Source organism: Tetrao urogallus (assembly GCF_951394365.1).
Source record: "Tetrao urogallus genome assembly, chromosome: 7".
Taxonomy (NCBI): domain Eukaryota; kingdom Metazoa; phylum Chordata; class Aves; order Galliformes; family Phasianidae; genus Tetrao; species Tetrao urogallus.
Genome location: NC_136820.1, coordinates 16,644,084 through 16,667,105, shown reverse-complemented (window position 1 = coordinate 16,667,105; position 23,022 = coordinate 16,644,084). Strand labels below are relative to the sequence as shown.

Genomic DNA, 23,022 nt, shown 5'->3' with positions numbered 1-23,022 from the left:
TGATAAAATAAAATTAAGCATCAGCTTTATTTTGGTAATAATTAGTAATTCTGGAAATGAGACTACTGTAAAGCTGAATATTTAGCACCAATCCTATTGTCAAGGTATTGCAGTTATATAAGTGAAAACAATTTTATTTTTGTCTTTTAAACAGCCAACCCTGGAAAAGGGGACATGACGGTTTTGGTTATTTTTGTTTTCTTTTTTTTTTTTTTTTTCTCTTGTTTTGTTTTCTTTTTGTTTTCTTTAGCATTCTCCTAAGGTCTAGATTCACATGTATTTGAAGTCAAGTTCTGCAATGCATTGTATTGCAGTTCACTTCTGCCCTCTTAGGCATATGTAATTACAATATTTTTTAAATGAAGAGTGATTGCTTTCTGCCACGAGACATTTGTATCCTGTATGCAAGATATTTGCACCTTCTTTTTTCTTCAAGTATTTGATTTCTGTAAAACATTGATTTTACTGTTCTAGTACATTACATATAGGTGTACAGCTTCATAAAAGGGCTCTGCATCTTGGTTTGTTATCTCACCACGGATGGAGTTCTGTCACAGAAACTTGTTCATTTGTTATTTTCTGCCCTTCACTGATAGGCAGGCAGCACAACCTGGACCAGTGTCTGTCTGGAGAGCAAAGCAAAGCAAGCAAAATCCTATCAAAGATAAAATCTGGAATTTGACTTAACCACTGATGTTTGATGCACTGCAATAAATAAATTAATAAATAAATAAGAATTAAAATTAAAAAAAATCCTTAAGCTACTTTTCCTGTACCATATTACTGCCAGGCTCTCTGAAGTGTAAGGAGAAGATAGTTTCATATCAGTATCACTTGTTCTAAGTAATTCATATTCATGTGTGTCTGAGAAGGTCCTTACTGCAGAAAAACAGTTAAAATTGATAAAGCTGAGGAGATGGGTGCAGAAGTTAATTATTCCATTAAAGACTTTAATAAACTGACGATTAATAATAGCACTAATATTTCTAATAACTTAAATATTTCTGCACTACATTACCAATGCAATCCTCATCGAAGCATTTTAATCTGAGTTTTGCAACGGGCTTTGTCTGAGATGGGTATGGCTTAAGATTATGTGATTATTGTTGCATGCTGAGCACACATAGCTCATGAATAAGGCTAACTGCCTGAGTTGGTTGCTTGGTTTAGGCAGTCCTCATTTTCTAGTGAGAGGAATGCTCGGATTTAAAGATTGTTAGCACACTAATGGCAAGGTTTAGTATGAAATCTCCCTCTTAAATTCCTTGCACTGTTGAACTTTGTTTTTTATTTCAGTCTGAGGAGACTTCTAGCTGTCAGAGTGAGGAAAGGTAGAAAAGGAGAGAGAGAGAGTGACCATAAAGCACTCCATTTTTATGTATATGTAAAAGGTGGAGTATAGCTAAATTGCTTTGTGATAAGATTATGCTTCATTTGGTCCCTTTTCTCCTTTCCTGTGATGTATTTATATAAGCTTAGAGGATATTAAAATATATTTTAAACCATCAGTTCATAATGCAAGAGAAAGATTAGACTCTTCTTCACAGAGTGGTGACTTGGAGCAATAAAAGTCTGTATATAAATAAACATCCAAAAGAAATGTCTTTGGCAGACTACTCTTGGTAATACAGAAAACCTTTGTGTGCACAATCAGAAGCAGGAAAGGAATTTCTTTCTCACAGATGAATGCGATCAAAAGGACAGTAATAAAATAGGGCCCTATTTTTTCACTGAGTAGATCTTTTGTCTTATAGCATTATACGATGTTGACTTTCAGTAAAAGCTGTATAATGGATTGCATTGGATCTGTACATTTTTCTAAGAATGCTCATCTATAGTGAAAGGTGGCACATTTCGGTTCTTGACAGAGTGTAAGTACATACTGATCTAGTCCTGACCTAAACTAGGTCATCTCCTCTAGTCTGGAAGAATATTTCACACTAATTTGCTTTCTTCAGAGTACTGGAAGAAAGCCTAAAAAGTTCATCTTTGAAATTCTGAAGGTATTGTCAAGACAGGCAGCTTTACCATACTATGTACTTACCTGGAACTATTTGCGAGTCGGTAAGTATGTGCACACAACAGATACGTGTTTTCTTTACTTGTGCACACCATTTCTTAAGCATATTTGTTTTGCTTAATCAAAATGTTTTCTAGAGCATTTACAGAGGAGGGGAATGATGGCAGATAATGAGATATGATTGAAGAGATTAAAAAATGATGTTAATCGAAGACATGATATGGACCAATTTCAGTGACCATAGTTCACTAACAAAGTATTCTAAGACACATTAATTACAGTGAAAAAAAAGCACATACATTATAGTATATAAAACGGCAAGTATTTGTCTTTATTTCTATTCATTGCTAACTTACAGTTATAAATAATTCCTTAAATATGCAAATCTATGTTTTCAGATAGCGTTACCAGATGTGCTTTTTAGCATAACTGAGTAAGGTTTGTATGGATGTAGCTGATGTCTCTAACTTTCTGCATTAATGATTAATGATTAATCTATGTGTATGTGTTGAAAAGACAGAAAAGAATAAGATATGCTTCTACTCTTTGAGAGTGTAACAGATATTTAAAAGAACATTGCTATTATCAGTATTGCTTAGAAGCAAGACTTGAGAGTGGCTTCTTGCTCAACTGAAAGTACTGCTAGAATAAGTGCAGAATGTAATTTTACAAGAAAGGACTTAACCACTCTAGGAGCTATAACAACATTCTGTAGATACTTACTATTCTGTTTTTAAGCAAGAAAGTAAATTTGCTTAATGCTTTTTGTATATACCACCCAGATTGATAGGGTGCTTGCTCTATACATTTCTGAAAGGAAAAGAACTAAGTGGAGTTTTGATATAGAAACAGTGTCTACACAAAAATTGATTAAATATAGCAAATTAGAAGGAAAGTGTGGAAATACCTTGTTTCTGATGTCCAGCGTCATTTAAAAGAGCTTCTTTGACTGCTCTGTCTTTAATATCTACTAATGAATATCCTTAAACCCAATATAAAGCCAGTCTGTTTTTCCCCCCCTTTTTTTTTTTTTTTACCCAATCTTCTTTTCTCCTGTACCAAATTCTCCCTGTCTCTAGTATAAAGTGGAAACTTAGTGGAAAGTTCCTCCTACATTCAAACAATATTTGATGACTTAAACAATAATGTCACCCTCAAAAACTACTTCTTGGGAAGTTTAACCAGGTTTTAGAGGACCAAATGTATATTCTTTGATGCACACTTCTAGATCTTCAGTTCTGGAAGTCTTTCAAAAGGAATGCTACTCTTTCACCTCCCATGCTTACCTACAGTCTTCAATAGACAGTGAAATTCTACTTGAAAATTTAAGTTAGAAAGATGAATTGTGATCTTCGTGTGTCCAGTTCATTTTCAACATTCAGAGTTTGAAAGAAGGAGGATAGAGTTTGGAGCAAAAAACCTAAGAATGCCTCCTTCTTTTTTTTCAGTTGATCTTCACAGTTGATCTTTTGGCAGTAGACGGTAGTGGTAGCACTGGTTCAGGATACTTTACATTTTTTCTTTTCTGCATACATTTTTTTAGTAAATAAATGCTGATAGCAGTATTTGGGAAGGAAGTGTAGACACATCTCCAAATATGAATTTTAAATCAAAAAAGACATACTTACCATTAGTTATGCATCTTATAAATAATATTAGTAGGATGTTTGTGGTTGGAGGTAGTGAAAAGCCCAAAATCTTGGCACTGGATTGAGTTATCCTGGAATGGATGGGACCGAAATTCAGGATGTTTGCTGAGATCCCCATTACCCTTGAAGCACAGAGCAGGACCTACTCTTTCACTGCCTTCTCTTCTGAGCGGTCTGCATTTGTGGCTAACCTATGAATAATGTCAATGCAACTGAACAATATAATTTGCAAATAGGTGCTGTGATACAATCAGGGAAAATAATAATAATTTATTTTAAGTGGTATAATTATTTAGCGAGTCTGGAAAATTAAAGGTTAACAAAAATTAAAATTATTGCCAAAATTATTGTTTCCTGAATTATGTTTTAGCAAGTTGACCACTATAGATAGTAAGGAAAACTGATATTAATTTTACATATGGTATATGGCATTATAAATCTCACCTATGATATGCAAAGAGTTAGTTATTTCTTAGACTATATTAGTCTGAATAAAGCATTTACAATTTCTATTCTAAGTCTGATGTCTGATTAGTTTAAATATCTTTGAATTAGTGGAATGATGCTCTAAATATCAGGTCCCTGTCAAGAGATTTTAATGAGTATCAAGTCAGATGATTAAGGTAAAATAATTCTATAGTAAACATGAAAGCTTCAGATGTCAAGTTAACAAAGTGAAAACTCTTCCAGTAAAATAAGTAACATCAGTTGAGAGTTCAAAGGAAAGTATGGTTTCAGAGGAATAAGCAGCTTCATTAAACTCTATTAATGATCCTTGTAGATAAATTTTGCATTTAAATTAATGCCTTACTGCCAGAGAAAGCAGTATTACTGAGCTTCAACCAGTGATGCTAAGAGATTTGCATGAGCTGAACATCTGTGATTTTCTGATGACTGACCTCCTAAACAAGGGTTGTGGGTTTTTTTTAGAATTACATTAGTTGCAGATTTAGTCATTCACTTTTTCCCCCATCTCTGTTAAATGACAGCTGTTTGAATTAAATTCATTCTTTATCCTTACAGGGTCTTCATTCTGGTGCCTATTGGATATTGTTCCTATAAAGAATGAAAAAGGAGATGTAGTACTATTTCTGGCCTCTTTCAAAGATATAACAGACACAAAAGTGAAGATTGTTGCAGAAGACAAAAAGGAAGGTTTGTGTGAATTGAAACAAACATTGATAATGCAGTTTTTTGAGTGTCATAGTTACACTGCTCTCTTTCATTCATTGTCCAATACAAAGATTTGCTAGAGCTCCAAATAATAGATTAATATATATCCATAGATATATTAGATATAATAGATATATTAGATATAATCCATAGATTAATATAATCCATAGCTACTAACAGGCATGTAGCATGTACCTCATATTAACATAAAAGTGGGTGTGTGGTCTGTTTAAATGTATTTAAAAATATTTTTAATATTCAGTGAGTGAAATCCATTGCACAATGATCAATTATATTATTGGATTTTATTTTCACAGTTTTTATGGCTAAATAATACTTATAATTTTTCAAAGGTTAAGGAACCAAAAAGGGAATTTCCATGAGATACAGTTTTTTATGGTATTTTTGGTGTATCTTTTACACTTAGATTTTATGAATGGGAAGTTATTCCAAGTTCCTTTAATTTCTAAGTTTCTTAGAAGGCTTACCTAAAAAAATTCCTTCATATTCATTGTTTCCTAAGTCTTTTGTAGAACCACTGGCATTTCACCAATATTTTTTGTTGAGGCATTCTCAGGTTGTATCTCCAATAGTCTTTTCCAGGCTCACTCTTTCTCATCTTCGATACCGTTCGTCTCTTATGCAATATCTTGTTCTCTTTGTACTTTCATGATAACATCTTCCTGAGATTTATCTCCTGGCTTAATGGAAGCTGTTTTATTGCTTTCTTTTTACTTGTGAATTGTCTTTTTATTTTACAGACCACAAGAGTTCATATCCTCTTCAATGATCTGCAGAACTTTTGTCTCTTTTATCTCATCTGTTCACACAACTTCAGTTGCTCCTTTCTGCCAATATATCTGCAAAAGTCCGCATATTTCCCTTTACCCAGCCCAAATGCCAGAAGTTGTCAATGACGTTTTCATTTGAATACAAAGTATTATGATAAAATAAAATACTCATATAATATTCGTTTTTCATACAAACTTAACAGATATTTTACTTCTAGTAAAATCAGCCTTTTCAACCAGTGGATCGAACCATTAAATTTGTTCTGAGGCTTTCAGATGAGAAAAAGGGAAAAATGTGTACAACGGTCTTTAAGAAGTGTTGTTACAAACAATTCTCATATGCCTCTTTTTTTTTTCTTTTCCCTAAACCTAATTAACTATTCTTCTTCCTTCCCCTACCTGATTCACCATTTATCATGGCAGTGTTCTTAGAGGTCTCAGTTTTTCAATAATGTCATTTTGCTTTCAATACTGCAACATTCAATATTATACAGAGAAGCCCATGCCTGCCCCAAGCATTTAGGATATATCTCACTAGCCCTCAGCCTACTGGCAGTGCTCCTTCTGATGCAGCTCATGATGCTGTTACCCTTCCATACCACGAGGGCACATTGCAGGCAGGTAGATGGCTACCAGAACATACAAGTTTTGATTGGCAAGCTGTTTGCCTGTTATTTGACCCCTATGCTGTCTTACCATATGTTTTTTTTTCTCCCTAGGGATTACACCATCTTGTTCTCCCTTGTAACTTCTGTTTTAACGGCTCCCTTATCAAGGTAGCCTGCCTCCTGGCAAAAATGCTCTTATCTCAGCAGTAAATATGAATGAAAAGTTGGGCTACTTGATGGATTAAACTCAGTTACAGTGTTATGGGTTAACAGGCTGGCCTTTTCTCACTTGCAATTAAATCTTAGGCCTGTATGAATTTCATAGAAATCAGCTTTATTTGGATTATGCATCATTTATTGGAAGGAGGGGGCATGCCAGAAGTGAAAAACCCCATGTCAACCATTTTGCATTTCATATTTTTATGTTAAAAAAATGCCTGTTGTAGGCAGGGATAGGTTCTTATAACAAAATCTGTAATATATAGATTGATTATTCTGTCTAATTACTTTCAGCTACTTCCTGACTGCTTAAGCTACAGCAGTGAGTATTCAGAGCACAAACTTTAGTTTCAGAACACCTTATGCTTCTCAGGAAGCACTCACCTAGATGTACATTATTTAAAGCTGGTAGAATTGTTTCAGGATGCACCATGCAGTTCTGTTGATGCAAGGAGTAGGATAGAACAGTTTGACTCCTCTGCTCAAAGGAACTGCATGCTGTGGAAACCTTTGTCCTTTAATGACTCTATTACATCTTCTCTGGGATGACTTTGCTCTTGGCTGACCATCAGAGTAGGAAGGATTTGCATCTCTTACCTTCAGTAAAGAGAAACTGCTTTCATCCTGGTTAGTGCATAAGAGTGGAAACACCTAGGGGACACCTAAGTCTTTATTCCTGAACATGCAAATGAGCATATAGATGCTTTCTCTCTCCCTTTTCTGCCTTCTCTATGCAAGCAAATATGTTGTATCAGAATCTTTAGAAGTGTTGATCTTTGTGGCTATTAGTTTAGCTTTATACCAAGTGTTAAATGAGTGGCAGCTCTCAGAGCAGCACAGGATACGTTTTGAACATGAGCAAGGGGCATCCTTTGTGCCATATGTGGAAACAAAAAAAACAACAACAACAAAAAAGCAAACTGTGATTCTTTGGAAAACATTAAGAAGGCAATATGTTCTCTGAAATATATTGTAATAACGATAAGATATATGCATTAGCAACCAAATAGCTCATTTGACTTACTGCATCCTAGTAAACTAATGCAAGTATTCCTTGATTTCTCTTTTAAGTCGAGTTACAGAATCATACAATCATAGGTGTTGGAAGAGGCCTCCGGAGATTATCGAGTCCAACTCCCATGCTAAAACAGGTTCACCAGAGTAAATTGAGCAGGAAAATGTTCAGGAGGTTCTTGAATATCTTCAGAGGAGAGTCCACAGCCTCTCTGGAAAGCTTGTCCCAGTTCTTTACCATCACAGTAAAGTTATTTCATATTTACATGGAACTGTGTTTGCAAATTATGAGCTCTGTAGGGTTTTTTTGTTGTTGTTGATTTGTTTTCTTTTTTTTTTTTTTTTCTTCTTTTTTTTTTTTTTTTTTTTTTTTTTTGGCTTGTTTTAAATATTTTGTTATTCAGTTTCTTGGTTTCACGTTTGTTAGACTTGGCTGATGATAAACAGTGTAAAATGTCTGCAGTGTTTCTTTTTAGACTTTGCTATTCAAGGATTTCAGACTAACAGCAGACATCATGAAAGAAACAGTCACTGTGTTTAGTATGTGCATTGCCAATTAGAAAAGCTCTTCACAGTTTTGTATGTAGTATGTTGTGTTTTGGGGCTGAGGGAGTTAGCTTTCAAATCTTTATAATGTCTTATTTCTGTTGGAATATTTGGAAAAGTAAGAAATGCCTTTCAAGTCATTTCTCGAGTCTAGACATAGCCTAATGTCTTAGATTTTATGAATTAGAATATCATGAGGATTAGAATTCATATTGCACATGTACTCTGTCCTCAGAAATACAGTTGAAGGGATTTGGGACATTTGAAGAATTCACCTGTAGTTGCAGCTATACTAAATGTAATTCATGCACAAATGAAGTTCTCCTCAGAGCAACTTTGAAGTCCTGTGAAGACTCAGTAAAAATGTCTGTCAAAAGCAAGTTTGGTATGGCTGTAGGTAAGACAGTTTTACAGCTGCTAGCTGTTCACTGTACCTTGTATAATTAAAATTGTAAAACTGTTTTATCACCTTTCACTTTCCTGTTCTGAAAATCTCATTCCTTGAGAGAGAGTTACTTGGTATTCCAGCGACTATATGAAGCCAAAAATATAGTTTTTTCAAGTTAGCTCTTTAAGCTACTTCTTAAAAAAAGAAAAGAAAAGAAAAGAAAAAAAGGAAATCTCCTAGAGTTTACCTTTAGGCAAGTTGTCCTGAGCATACTATGTTTTTACAGGTGACAGATCTGGCTTTAGAATCCTAGTGAGAAAACTATAATTTACCAGCCTCAGTAATGAGATGGCAAGTTAACTTTTTTAATGCAGTAACACAGTAGTTATGTTGGAGTTTGAATCTGTTACTTCACTATAACAGACTCTGTACCTTTTCAGGAGAAACCTGGGAGAAGGTTGTAGCAGTGAAATAGTTTAAAATCAGCTTATCTTTAGAGTTCTGCTGGACTTCAGTCTGTCGTTGAAGAAGCTGATAAATGTCTACTTGAATTTTTATTTTTCTTTCTGTTCTAAATTTTATGTGATAGATACAAATACCAGCTTCCGAAAAGGAGCACTTATTTTCTTATTTAAAAGTGTACACTCTTCAATGATCAAAGTGAAAGTGGACAGAAATATTTGGGTTACTTTCCCCTGACTCTGACCCCCCACACCTTTTCTTTTTTTAATGTTGGAGTAGTCAGCAGCTTATCTGACAAGTATAATATGACTGTTGAATTTTACCTGAAGTCATAGTATTAAAATGATAAAAATCATACTATTCTTCCTGTGTAAAAAAATTGGTCTGTAATAGCTCTTCAGCTAGTATGTGCTTTCAGTATATCTTATTAAATCAGTTAATCAGTTAACGGAGAAGTGGCTAGAGGTTATCCTGGAGCTTAATAACTTAGCTAATAGTTCTGTGAATATTTGGCTGGTTTTGACAGAAAGAATGTGTATTGTCCTTACTGCTTTTATTCTGTCTTTAATACTAAAGAGGTTTGTATCTGTTCTTTACTGCTGGTGTGCTCTATCCCAGAGAATAATGCGCCAAAGTTAGCAAAAAGGTTTTAAAAATCTTGGAAACAGTCATACCACCTTTCCACAAAGTCTCTCTTTTGAAGCTTTTTTATATTGTTCCAAAATCTATTTATACCATTTGACTCCAATATTGTCTTTATTTAGAGGGGGGGGAAACTGTCTATGAAATGAATTTTGAGTTCACGATACTGCGTATGATTAAATACTATTGTGTTTCCTGTAGATATCATTAGATTTATTCTGTGGCATGTTGTAGACTGCTCATGGGTATCCGTGCAAAGACCACTCTTTCTGCTATGGTTTTCCTTATCTTATGATGGGAGTTTCTCAATACTTTTTTTAAAAGGAAAAAGTAAATACTGCACTTCTTACAGGAAGCCTTGCATGGCTATAAGATTAGAAAGTGACTGAGAAACCCGTTAATGAATGTTTTGTTGAATCCAGTTTTGAAAACAAACAATATCCCAGCTAACATTATCTCACTCACTGCAATCATGCCAAGTCTCTTGGTTATTCTACCCTTAGAGAAATACAAAGGAAAATTTTGTGTAGTGTGTGGAGAATACAGCAGCAGCAGAGATCGTGCCACTTCTGTGATTTGAGAAGGGGAGGGCCCAGATGGAGGTAGTTTGAAGTCCTGACATTACCATTCTTTTCCACAGTGCTTCAGCATGTACATGGAGCATTATCATGGACCTCTTCAAGTCTTTCTATACCTGGAAGCTTTTAAGAAAAGAAGAGTATCTGTTTGTCCTGTTCTACCTTGTTGTTGTTGTTCAAATTAGAATCTCATTCATATATTTAGAAAGTATATAACTTTCGTGACAAAATTTTCTTTCTGAGAGCTGGCATTTCATGCTGTTTCAGTTCATCAGTAACATACAGTTTTAAATAAGGAAATAAATATAAAAATGTGTTTAGCTCATCTGCTAACTTATCCATTTCTGTGTGTATGTTAGCAAAATTTTTGTTTGTCCCACGTACTTCCCTCGGACATCCAAAGATAAAAAGTTTTCTTATTATCATTGTGCTGCACCTTTATGCAAAACTACTTACAGAACTATAAAATACATTTTTTAATAAACCTAAGAAGTTGACTTTTCCCAGCTAGTAGGCACTTTAGGATTGATTGTCCATGTAAAAGTAGAATCATCACATTGTAACACACTGCTTTTCTGCAGAAATCTTCCTTGCAAGTTGTTCTGAGATACTGACATCTATACTATCCTCCCTAAATCCATCTGGTGGATGGTCAGGTTTGCTGCCTGTAGTGTGCTTATATGGACATATTTACAATGCATGAAGGAAAGTCAATGTATCTTACCCTCACCTGTCAGCTACACAAGCAAACAGAACAGCTGTGGCAAGCAGGTGGTTAAGGTTGGATATAAATAATTGTATAGATTTAAAAATAAAATAATAAAGCAAGTATGGTCTTGCCCAGGGTGGTTAAGTCTATTGTTTCAATAGCTACTGCTGAGAGACCCAAATCTGTAGCCTCACAGCCTGTTATGTGTGTTCCACTGTTTGCAGTAGAATTATTTTATGTGGACTCAGGTGTGCATGTATTTCCAGAGCAAATCCCCAGACTGTTTGACTTTCCCCCTCTATACCTCATAAAACAAAAAATACCAACCATTAAAAAAGCATTTGCATTTTCTTGTGTTTTCTGTGGGCCTGACAAGTTCATAAGAATTCTCAAGGTCTTATGAGAGTACAGTTAAGACTGACAGAGAGGAGGAGGAGTTAGCTGCTTTTCTTAGAAAAGACTTCTGAGATTGTCACAGTGGTGAGTATGTTGCTATAGTTAATCTCATTAAAAAAAAAAAAAACAACAAACATACAAAAAAGCATAACAGAGAAAGGCATCACAAGGTGTGAAAAAACATATTGCCACTTTTCTCATCAAAGAAAGGGGGGGTTAATGATAATTTGCAAAGCTGCTTCCTATTTTAAAGTAGGGACTATAATCACACAGGGATAATGTATAGAAGTGCCAGGCAATGGAGCCCCTAACAAGCTTTTTTTTAGAACGCTAATTTCTTACAGCAGTTGAGGAGATGAGAAATCCTTTTGATTTTATGTTTATCTCATGCTCAAATAAAAGCATTTAAAGTACCTTCCTGCTGATGGTTGTATTCACTGGGTGTTTGTTTGTTTTTCCTAAAAACAGCAATGAAAAGACAAATAAATCTGTCAGACATCTAATAATTTTTAAGTATTAAGAAGAAACAGCTTTATATTCATAAAAATAAATAAACTGTCTTCTTCAGAATAGTGATCAGTAAACAGATATGGAACAGAGTGAAGGTTATTGATAACAATCACACACATATCAAAGATGCAGGCAATGAACAAAATAGTTTAGTATTAACATTACCTCTTTTCCTAAAGGCACTAGGAAGATCAGAAAGTAGGAGAAATCACAAACTTCATTAACTGATTTATGTTATGAGTTATTGACGTGCTCTAGTAATGGAATTGTCTAATGATATAATACCTACAAAGACAATTTGTATTCTTTGACTGTTAATACCATAAAAATCTTTTTCAGCTTAAAGGGAAAAACGATAGCAGTTTGTAATGAATTTTACACTTTCCTTTTCTATCGTTGCTTTGCTGTTTCTAGGAGTAGAGTGGATTTTGTTAGAGAAAAGATAGCATTAATATCTTACATACGGTGGAATCACTGTGATGAAAGTCACTTGCTGTGCAAAAAAATGTAGATATTTTGATTCTAAGTGCCTTATGCTCCACAATCCAGGTATGTTAATGAATAAAAGGTCTAGCAACTGGAATGTTAAACCTATGTAGGAGAAATTAGATCTGTCTAAACCAAAATATTATCAATCCAATGGCGTATAAAATGCAACTCTGAATTTAGGTACTAGTAAGAACAAAGCTGACAGCATAAACCAATTGTTTGTCCATGGCTTGAATGTTGTATGTTATTCTGGAAGAAGAAACTACTGAAATAACTGCCATAGCAGCATAGCCCTGTATTACTGAGACTGCTGAAAATATTTGAAAAAACACAAACTGAAGGCACTGTGCCTGCTGTATGCAATGCAACTCAACGTGGTTCTCATTCCATATCACCGAGGCTGTTGTATCTATCACCTACCAGCAAAGTCTACCTTGTGCTTTGTAGGTTAAAGACCTAAAAGGCATTCAGTATGAGACACTGTGAGGACGAAGCCTTTGGTGGAAGAGTCTGGAAAATGTTGTCAGCCACAAACTAGGCAAGGATAATTTTTTGCTTTCTCAGCCTGTTTGTATCATTTCTGAAGCATGTTTTATTGATTACTTCAGGAGGCAGCAGATTGAACTGAATGGCTTTATCCGGAATGGCTGTCTAGGTCAAGAAACAAAAGAAAGAGAGGCCTGCAGAAAGTTTCAAAAAGAATTTTAAATTGAAACAGCAAAACTATACTACAGCTATCCAAACCTATAGTGGAGACCTAATTCAACAGACTCAGCTGTTTTGTTCAGAGATAAACTGTAAAATTACACTTTTTTTTTTTAATTTAGTTCATATTTTATACAGTTTGATCATTAAGATATAAAGTTTTTAAAAAATTCTATAAGTATTTTCCAACCTTTTTTACCCTTCTTTGTTTCACTTTCATTCTTTGGAGGCACAAAATAGAAATGGGAAATCTGCAGTAGGAAGTATGAAGCTTCTCCTTCCACTTTTGATAGTTTTCTTTTGAGTTTTAATTTTTTGTTTTGCAGTGTATTTTTTTTTTTTTTTTTTTTTTTTTTTTTACCCTTTCTCTTCTTTACTGACATAAAAAATCCTCATATGGATAGGGTTTTTGTATGGATTAATTGAAGCTTTCTTCATGGAGAAGTTTGGAAAGTTTGGTATTCTAACTTTTTCCCTATTTATGCTTCTACTCTGAAGAGACAAAAAACACATCGATTTTCTAGAATTCAGATCTTTCATAGACAGGTTTCAAGATTTAGCTATTTTGCTTGTTATTTATTTCTGGCTGTACTGTTTTTTCTTCCCTACCTAATTAATATGCATTGAACTGACTTTAATTAAACCTGTTTGACAGATAGCTTATTTCTTTATTCTCATAATTTCTTTTTTTCAGAATAATGATGTATTGCAGAGTCACAGGAGTTGCTTTGAATTTACTGCTGTCTAAGCAAGAAGATAAAACATGATTTCATGATTTACAATTACAGATATCTGAGTCGAGAGAAAAACCACAAAGCTTCCAAAGCAGTGCTCATTCTTTAATGGATTTCATGTCATCAAAAAACATGTCAAGTGATTATGCCTGTGATCATGTGAAAAGAAAATTAGAAATCCAGAAGCCTCAAATTAAAAATTGCATATTACTACTAATAAGCAGCTTTTCAAGTTAACACATTCTGATATCGTGGTTTGCTTTAAAATGCAAAGCAATACAGAATTTTACTTGTTTGTTAAGATTTTGTTTTGATTCTGCATTTTTTGTTTTGTTTTAAAAAATAAATCCAGCTGCTCCCCTCCCCCTCAAAAAAAAAAAAAAAATAGAAAAAAATAAATAAAATGAAAGTAGCTCAGTTCGCAAAGGTTGAAGTGCAGTTTCCTGATGTTTCATGGACTCTTGCTTCTGTTCTACAGACAAATGGAAAGGAAGAGGACGAGCAGGGTCACATATTGATTCAGCACGAAGACGAAGTAGAGCTGTCCTTTATCATATCTCTGGACACCTACAAAGAAGAGAGAAGAACAAATTAAAAATTAATAACGTAGGTGTGATTCTTCTTTTTTTTCAAACGTGCTTTGTACTGTCATTTCTTTTTTAAAAAACAGACTACTAGAGGTCAGTAGATACCTGAAGATTGCCTTAATCATAACTTTGACAAGATGAGTAAAGCATACTGAAGTTCATTTCTGTTTACTTCAGTACACTTTATGTGTCAATAATGCTTTTATTTATTTTACCTCAGGAGCATCTCAATAATAATTTAATCAAACTGTTTCTCAAAAACAGTCTGTCTTAAAATCTCAGAACAGTATTTAGTTTCTTGTTTGTATTTCACTAGTATCAAAATGGTCTACTTCAAATCAGTTCCTATATTTTTCACTTCGACATAAAAGTTTAAAATGTAAGTAAAAAAACAAAACGTGGGGAAGAATTCTAAGTTAAGGGAACTGAGATAATGAGATACATACAGTTTCAAAGTAGATCAAAGAAAAACAGTGTCCTGGCTCCATTTGCTGGCATGATCTCCTAACTGCGGAGAAAAATACTTGTTAAATGTGTTTAAAAATCTTTGATAGTCCCTTTTTATCTTGAGGAAAAAGCAGACCAAGTATATGTAATGTGATCACCCTGAAAAGCTGTTGGTCACCAAAATTAAGGAACAGTGCAGATACATTACCAGATTAGAAATTAATAGCAGAAAAGTCTTGGTTAGACTGAGAATATGAGAATACACAGAAGACAACACAACATACAACAGCATACACTTCAACTGAGTGTAAATGTTAAATGTTAAAAGCTGTTGTAATAAAGAAATATGCTAAAAAAGATTAAATGTTAAAAAAATAATCTTACAAATGTTTTAAAAATTTAAGTGTTAAATAACTAGAAGAATTTAAGAAAAAAAAATACAAACTTTGGAAAATATGACCATAGCTCTGTGATTAGGAACGGACTGACACTAACAGCAATGAGAATTCAGTCCCTCTGATTCATGAATGAAGAAGGTAAGGATGTCAGTGTTTCAAAAGAATCTCTCAAAGAAAAAAGATATGATAGACGAGGCAAATGCAGTCAAGTGTGCAGCCATGCAGTTGTTGTTATGTTCGTTGTGAGTACCATTATGATCAGAAGTAATCTTAACTCACTGAATAAGTGACACTTGTCTTGTAAGTCTTCGTAACTGGAACAGCATTAAACAAGCATAATGACAGGAAAAAAATTTATTAGTGAATAACACCAGACTGTTGATGAAGCATATGCTGCTTTTCATCAGAGTAAGAGGTTCTGTTAAAACCCTAGAAAATGAAAGATAAACATTTATAAAATTTGTGAAGAGAACTGAAGTCTTTAACAGAGACCTTTGCTACTTTCACAATAAGGCCTCAGGACTCAGGATGAAATGAGGCATTATCTCACAGTGAAGGCAGACAGATTTTAAGTCCTATTATAATGAGTCTACATCAGTATTTTGTTTTAGGTCAAGAGTGTAATTTTCAAGAAAATTAGATAGTTACTTCTACTAATTTTGCTTTGATTTATAAATGTCTCAGTGCTCATGAACTGTACTGATTCAGAGGAAACAAAACCAAGAGATCTTCTACAACTGCTAGCAGCTGTATAATCCACTGGACCAGGCTAGAGCTAATCTGAAAATACTTTCTGACAGATCTAGAAGTATGTGTAGAAAGGATATTTTGCCTTCAGTACCATCTATTCCTTTCTATACCTTCATTCTTATTTTGTCCTCATGTACACAAAGCTTTAGCCTGTCTGGCAGAAAACTGTTGCCATTTAGCGACAGTTCACCCAAGAGAAGAAGAAATACTTTGCTAGATTCAGTCCCTGTGTCTGTGTCAAATGCACTTCTTTAGGGAGACTGTAAATTTTCAGTAATGTTTTATTTCTTTATGTACTTTTTCTCTAGGACCAGAGCCTCATTTCAATGAACCTCAGAAGCTGAGTTTTTGTGATTAGTTCAATGGATCCTTGAGGTTCCTAAAATAAGTTGCTGTGTCAAACTCTGTTGGAAAGCTAACTCATGTATCTGTGAAGCTGTTATGCATCTTCATATATTGTCCAGCTAGTAAAGGCAGCCCTAATTTCAGCTCAGAACAGAAAAAATATTTTTCACATGCCCCACTCTCTCAATTTGCCTTGAATGTATATGAGGTTCCTATAGTTAAAAAATTTGTAATCAATCACATTTATAGAAGCAGCTGTGATGATAATCTGATGCTTTAAAATATTTAGTATGACCTTTCTCATACAACCTGAAGGCAGCCCCAAGTGTATAAATCACGCATGTCAAATGTGAGTTGGAAGTAAATGCAAGCAACATTTGCTTGAAGAGTTAAATGAAATGTGCAACTAAAATGTAATATTACTTCCATAATTACTTCTCCATTTTTTATGATAGTGCTTTATGCCATGTCTTACAGCCACTTTTCACATTTGAAAATAATGCTGCTTTCATTCTGAAAACGAGATATGTTTAATGTTATTTGAAGTGCAGGCCTGATTTTGTCTCACTTGTTCATAAATCTGTACTTAATAATCACTACCTACTTAAAATTTAGGTCTAGCTGACGCAGTTATATCCATTCAATTTTACTACAAATCACTGATTTACTAGATGATAAAATATTTCAGCATTTGGTACACAGAAAATACTTCTCCCAGGAAATAGGAAAAACTCAAAGAATGTGCCTAAGATTCACATATTGCACATATGTTAGTGGTTTTGAAAGTTATTTTACATCTTTAATTCTTGTATGCATTTGACCATCATATTTCTTTGCCCTATGTAGAAAAAAAAAAAAAAAAAAAAAAAAAAAGCTACATTTGAAGAAATATTGGCGTGATCAAATTATTGCTTTGTCTCATATCACCTTTTTTTTCTCTTTTCAGAATGTTTTTGTAGATAAACCAGCATTTCCAGAATACAAAGTATCAGATGCAAAAAAATCCAAATTCATACTGTTGCATTTTAGCACTTTCAAAGCTGGCTGGGACTGGCTTATTTTACTGGCAACGTTTTATGTTGCTGTGACTGTACCTTACAATGTTTGCTTTATTGGCCATGATGAGCTGTCTACAACTCGAAGCACAACTGTCAGTGACATTGCAGTGGAAATTCTTTTTATCATTGGTAAGATATATTTGGAGCTTTTGGGGGGTTGAGTTGAGTTGCTTTTCTGTTGTTTTATTGTTGTTGTTGTTGCTTGTTTTACTTCTAAGTTTTAATGCAATAGAGGAAATATACTTTCATGATTTGAAAATAAATGAATTTTAGTTGTATAGTTTGAGAATTTATTTGAATTTTTGATTAACTGTTTATGTACATTAAATTGGTTCAGGTAGTCTTGCTATTTCTCAAAAAGTAGTTTGAACTTAAGGTTCACAATCCTTCTCTTACCTTGTGGATGCCTAAGAGTTTTCTGAAACACCAATCACAGTTTGCCCATGAATTACAATGAAGTTATTTATAACACATCTTTTTCTTATTTAGTTTTGCAAGCACTTATACAAACACAGACTACAAGTTGAAAATCATTAATATTGTAAGATTAAAACTGTTATTACAGTGATGCTAATGTGCAGTGTTGATATTCTATACTGACAACTGGAATAACATTTAAGATGTTGCATCTTGGCATCTGATCCTTTCTCTAAACTTTTGTTTCAGTGACCTTGTTTAATATTTATGCCTCCAATGAATTAAAAGGAAAATAAAGTGATGCCTAATAGCAAAGAAAGTTTGGCAGAGGAATTTTTTATTATCTTTTATTCATTTCTTTATGAATCTAGAAAAGAACCCCTGGCTAGGGTCACATAGATGTTGTATTTTCTGTTATTCTTTTACCACTAAATCACTGTTTGCTGTCACACTGACAATCAAATCTTTTGAAAATATGCAGGTGAAGAAGTCATTTGAAAGAAAAAAAAAAAAAAAAAAAAGCAAAGCTGAACATGTCTTTCTTGAAAGTGAAAAGAATTGGGAAAGATTCTAATAGATAAAGAAAATGAATAAAATAATAAAATCTCCCTAATGTTTAACATTGTTTCCTATTTTACTTTTTTCTTTTTTTTTTTTCCTGAAAAAATGTGACAACAATGTTACAATCTTCCCTAAGAAAACTGAAGACTGAAAGTTAAATATTAAATATTAAGCAACAACTCCGATTGTCTTTAGTTTAACAGAAGCCTTTCTTATGAAAATTTTGAAGAGTTTATTTAATCTCTCTGTTTAATATAGACAGAAAAACCCACAGATACTTTGCTGATGGAACAATCAGATGTCAGGATGGATAAACATTTGTATTTTCTCCTTTTTATTGATTTGCTGTTATACTTATTGTGCAGTTTTCCTCTTTGTGCTCCCTATTACATCTCGGCTGACTCCCAAGTTAACGCAAGTGATCCATATTGAATTACACAACAGTATTGCAGTAAGAAATCTGTGTTCTGCAACACAGATCACAGAGGATCAGTTTTTGTGCTGTGCACAAAGACCATATTTATGAGTCCAGTGAGCCATAAATGACTCCATGTTACATTTTAAAGAATTCAATATGAAATTATTCTACTTGATCTACCTGGGAGTCTTTTTATGTTTATTAAAATCATAGACTCAAGGCTAAGATATTTTGCTAGTAGTTGTACTCTTAAACACACAGGTGTAGATTACAAGTCTGTGCTATGAATGTGACTGCTAGAATCTGAGTATGAGAATTTAATATGGGCCTATCTAATTTATGTACTTTAGTGTTCATTTGTAGCAACACAGATGGTGTATTGCTCAGTGCAACTTTTTTTTGTTATATCCTTTGCAGTAAACAGAATTTTAGTAAGTCAAAATCCATAGTATCTCTGTGATCAATAAAATAGTTGGGTATGAAAAATGAAAGTAAGTTATTTTATCAGTTTTACTTGATATTTTCTGGTTAGACTGTTAGCTCCATCATCCAGGAAACCAAACTGTGCTTATAACTAAATAAATTAAAAAAAAATGTTGAAAATGTGAGAAAATATTTATTTGAATAGCTAATATTATTTGTAAGCCAACACTGCACTATAACGTAATAATTTTTCTCCTCCAGTTATACTAATGCCTTGATTTTTCCCAAATTAATTGTGGAAAAGGATTATGGAGCATTCAGTAAAAGATCATACTGCATTTAAATCTCTGCATTAAATTTAAAGAAAATTGTATATTTATAGTCATATCTCAGTGGTCCCTTCCATTAAAATATTGAATGAATGTCTAAGAACCAGAGGAACCGTATTAAAAGTGGTAAGATTAACAGTATGCATAATTTTAAACATAAGTTTCAGGGCATTGCTGCACTGCAGCTCTTCGAAAAGTTAATGAGAAGTGTTCAGTAAAACTATGACACTTCCATTTGAGTTGGTCAATGGGAAAATGCCTGAGGTGGGGTCTTCAGCTACTTTACAGCCCTGTAATCATGGCTTGAGGCATAACAGCGTTGTAATCATGGACTGAGCAGCAGGAGTCTATCTTCTCAGATTTCATTCAGATTTCTCAGAACATGGGATAATATTCTTTTTACTCATGCAACTTGCTTAAACTCTTTGGCTTTGGATTTGGAAGGCCCTACTTTTTACCTATGTTATCAAAGGAAGCAGAGCCATGACAATAAAAAGGAGAGATGTTGTCTGCACATCAGTTTAAGGGAAGGAACAAGATAGAGGCGTTTGTGCAGAAGAATTTGAATAAATATAGTGGCTAAAAATATATATTTTAGGCTTATCCAATATGCAATTCAGCATATGCATAAGCATGATAAAAACACGTATGAAAGTGTTCATCTGATTTAGGGTACTTATCAGTAGTAGTATTGATCTGAATTAAATTATTTATGAAAAAGGAATATACCTAGCTAGAGGTTTGACTGTCTTAAAGACCTCTAAAGAATAAACAGAAGATTAATAATAATTAAAACCTAGTATATGATGTCTTTGGGGAAGGTGTTGGAGATAGAATGTAATTAAAGCTTTTCAAAAAAAGTTACAATTATTAAGTTGAATTACAGCTTAAAGTATTTTTCACTTGATGTTTCCTGTATGTGCTAGTGCTTTGATAAATTGTGTGATGCATTGTTTGAACACACGCTTGGATCTCTTTCCCTTTGGAATATGTGCATGGAATATATTCCCTATGTAATATATATATTTAACATTTTCTTGTACGTGTATAATTTGATGCTGCTATCCTGTGATTAGAACTCTTTGATGGATTCATGCATCTTAAAATCATAAAGAGGAGGAGAGAAAGCCTTTTTAACATTAGTATATTTAATCAAATGCTTAAAATAATTATCTTTTTGTTTCATTTGATGAGTGAGATTACCAGCTTTATGATAATATTTACTTTGAAGTTTCTTTCTCTCACCTGACATAGGTGGGTAGGTGGGTCCTTCATTTACAGGTAGTTATTTATGGGGCCTGAACAACAAAATTAACCATATTTCTAAGAATCAGAATAGAAGAAAATAAAAGACAACCTAACTATCTATTCCACCTCTCTTCCCTACCACACACACACAGCTTTTGTGAATTATCAGCTACTCTAGAAATGAGATTACAGGAGATTAGAAAATCTCTGTTGAACATCCTCATGGATAAAGAGACCATACTGAAAACATAAAATCACAGGGATGAAAATCAAGGAAGTGGATTAAGGAGCATAACAACTCTTTACTTTTTAAGCTTATGGTCTTTTGGTCTGCTTTATGATACTGGGATTTGAGTTCCTGGGCTCTCAGTACACATAGCATTGCCAGTAAAACCTCAATTTTACTTTTTGGCATGCTTGTCATTCTGTGTGTCTCAGCATGGCTGCAGTCGTGGGTACAGCAACTTGTAATTGTGATATTGGCTTGAACACTCCATGCCAGCACATTAACACTGACTGTATTGTACTCCTGGAAGGAATGTCTTTTCTTTCTGCCATATCCATTCAAATCACTAATGCTTTCAGACTTTGATGTTAATGGATAATTTACCCAAGTAAAACAGTTCTGTCTTCAGTATCCCATTATCATCTACTGTAGGAACAAATAACAAGGAAGAGCAAATTGGTGTCTCAGCTACAGAAAGGTTTTGAAAACTAGTTCTGCTATGGACCATCATGCCAGAAAACAGATCTTGCTCCATTAAAATCTCTGAACATTTTGTCAATATGTCAGGCTGTACTAGAGCAAGGCTGAGAACATAAATCAGGGTGCTGCCATTGAGCAGAGACCACACCATTCCTCATACGCTGTTCAGTGATCAGCATATTAGTGTCCAATAATGAATAAACTCGTAGGAGAAACTTGACTGGTTATACACCTTATTCCAAACTCAGTTGTGAGTGTTGCAAAGCAGAATTTTCAACTTTATTTAGCTTACAGTAAAAGAGAGGTGAAAAAATTATATTACCTAGCATTTTCTGTAATCAAAAAGATTGCCATGAGAAGTTACTGAATCAGCTGACTAATCCTAAATTGCTATTTTGCTGTAGCTTGATGATACGTTTAATACCAGTAGGCTTTGTTTAAAAAAAAAATATCAAACCTAAGGAGAAAAATAGAATGTTGGCAGATGAAAATCAACTGTTTCAGGTAATGTAATCCTGTTTATTGGTAAAGTGGTTCAGCTGCCCTGCAAATAGTTTTATCATTGGATTACCTCTTTTTTTTAATTTAATTTTATAATAGGGATTGAAAACTGAGATTATACAAAACATATTTTAGAACTTTGCTTCTGAAATTGGAAAATTCTTAAAAACATCTTAAGGACTTATAGTTTGAATATTATTTTACAGTTTTCACTTTTTTAATATCATCTAAGATTGCAACCTGCATTACACATTAAGTAGAACCTCTGGCTTTTTACACAGTCTTTCTTCTCTTCCTTGAGCAGCAGTATAAACTAGTACTTTCATACTACTGACTAAGTGTGCATGTGTATGAATTTTGTCATGACAGAAATGTATAAGAGAATGGTTTGGCAAAGAATGTGATTTCCTACTGAACTTTAATTCAAGAGTCACAAAATAGTTCAGTAGACCTACTGATCCACCCTAAGTTCCCAGCAAATTTATACCCAGCTATGAAATACGTTGTCTTTTAGTGTGAACTGAGCACTGCTGGGGTGCTAGAACATGGATTTTTATGAGGGGAAATGGAAATTCTGTGCATAAAATAATATGATCACAAAAAGGAGAGTAAAATCATTAGAATTCTCAAATAAGGAAAGGAATAAGTATTTTTAGATAAATCACTATATTAACGTCAGAAATTTTGAAAGCATTACGAAAACATGCAGCCACAATGACAGCAAATTTGAAAGACAGTATGATGATTCTTCTCCATCCTTCTGAAGTTTACTCCTGTGGATGCAGTATGAGAGTTTAATTTGAGTAAAATAAATTAGGAATATCACCTTTATGCAGACTAAAATTTTTGAAGAAAAAAAATAACCGCCCTGTTTTTTGTTTTTGTAGGAGCTGATTTTCTTCAGTATTTCACTGTGATGTCACACAAGTTTTAGAGATACCACATTTCATTTTGTAGGATTTTTTTAAAAAAAAGAATATGTGCCCACATTTTGCCAGTAACGGAAACAGTAGGCTCATGGCTAGTTAACCATGAGATCCAATCAGAAGATAAATCAGGGTCAGGATTTAAGTTCGAGGTTGATCATGCCAAAACCAAAAAGTTTTGTAAGATTTACAAGTCAGTGGTTATCTTCTCTGCATGCATGTTATGGACTTAGTACACAACAGGACTTCTCACTTACATTGCATGGGGTTGGTCA

General features: G+C 33.8%; 1 protein-coding gene across 1 annotated transcript in view; it reads left to right on the top strand.

Annotated features, from left to right (window-relative positions):
* The window catches only part of KCNH8 (potassium voltage-gated channel subfamily H member 8), a gene marked incomplete at both ends in the record, with an annotated part of 154,193 nt that overhangs the window by 64,257 nt on the left and 66,914 nt on the right, over positions 1 to 23,022 (top strand). Inside the window, 3 exons of the mRNA XM_079538695.1 lie at positions 4,693 to 4,824; positions 14,112 to 14,239; positions 17,107 to 17,347. Coding sequence (XP_079394821.1) covers positions 4,693 to 4,824; positions 14,112 to 14,239; positions 17,107 to 17,347 — 501 coding nt within the window. The remainder of the gene's footprint in view (positions 1 to 4,692; positions 4,825 to 14,111; positions 14,240 to 17,106; positions 17,348 to 23,022) is intronic.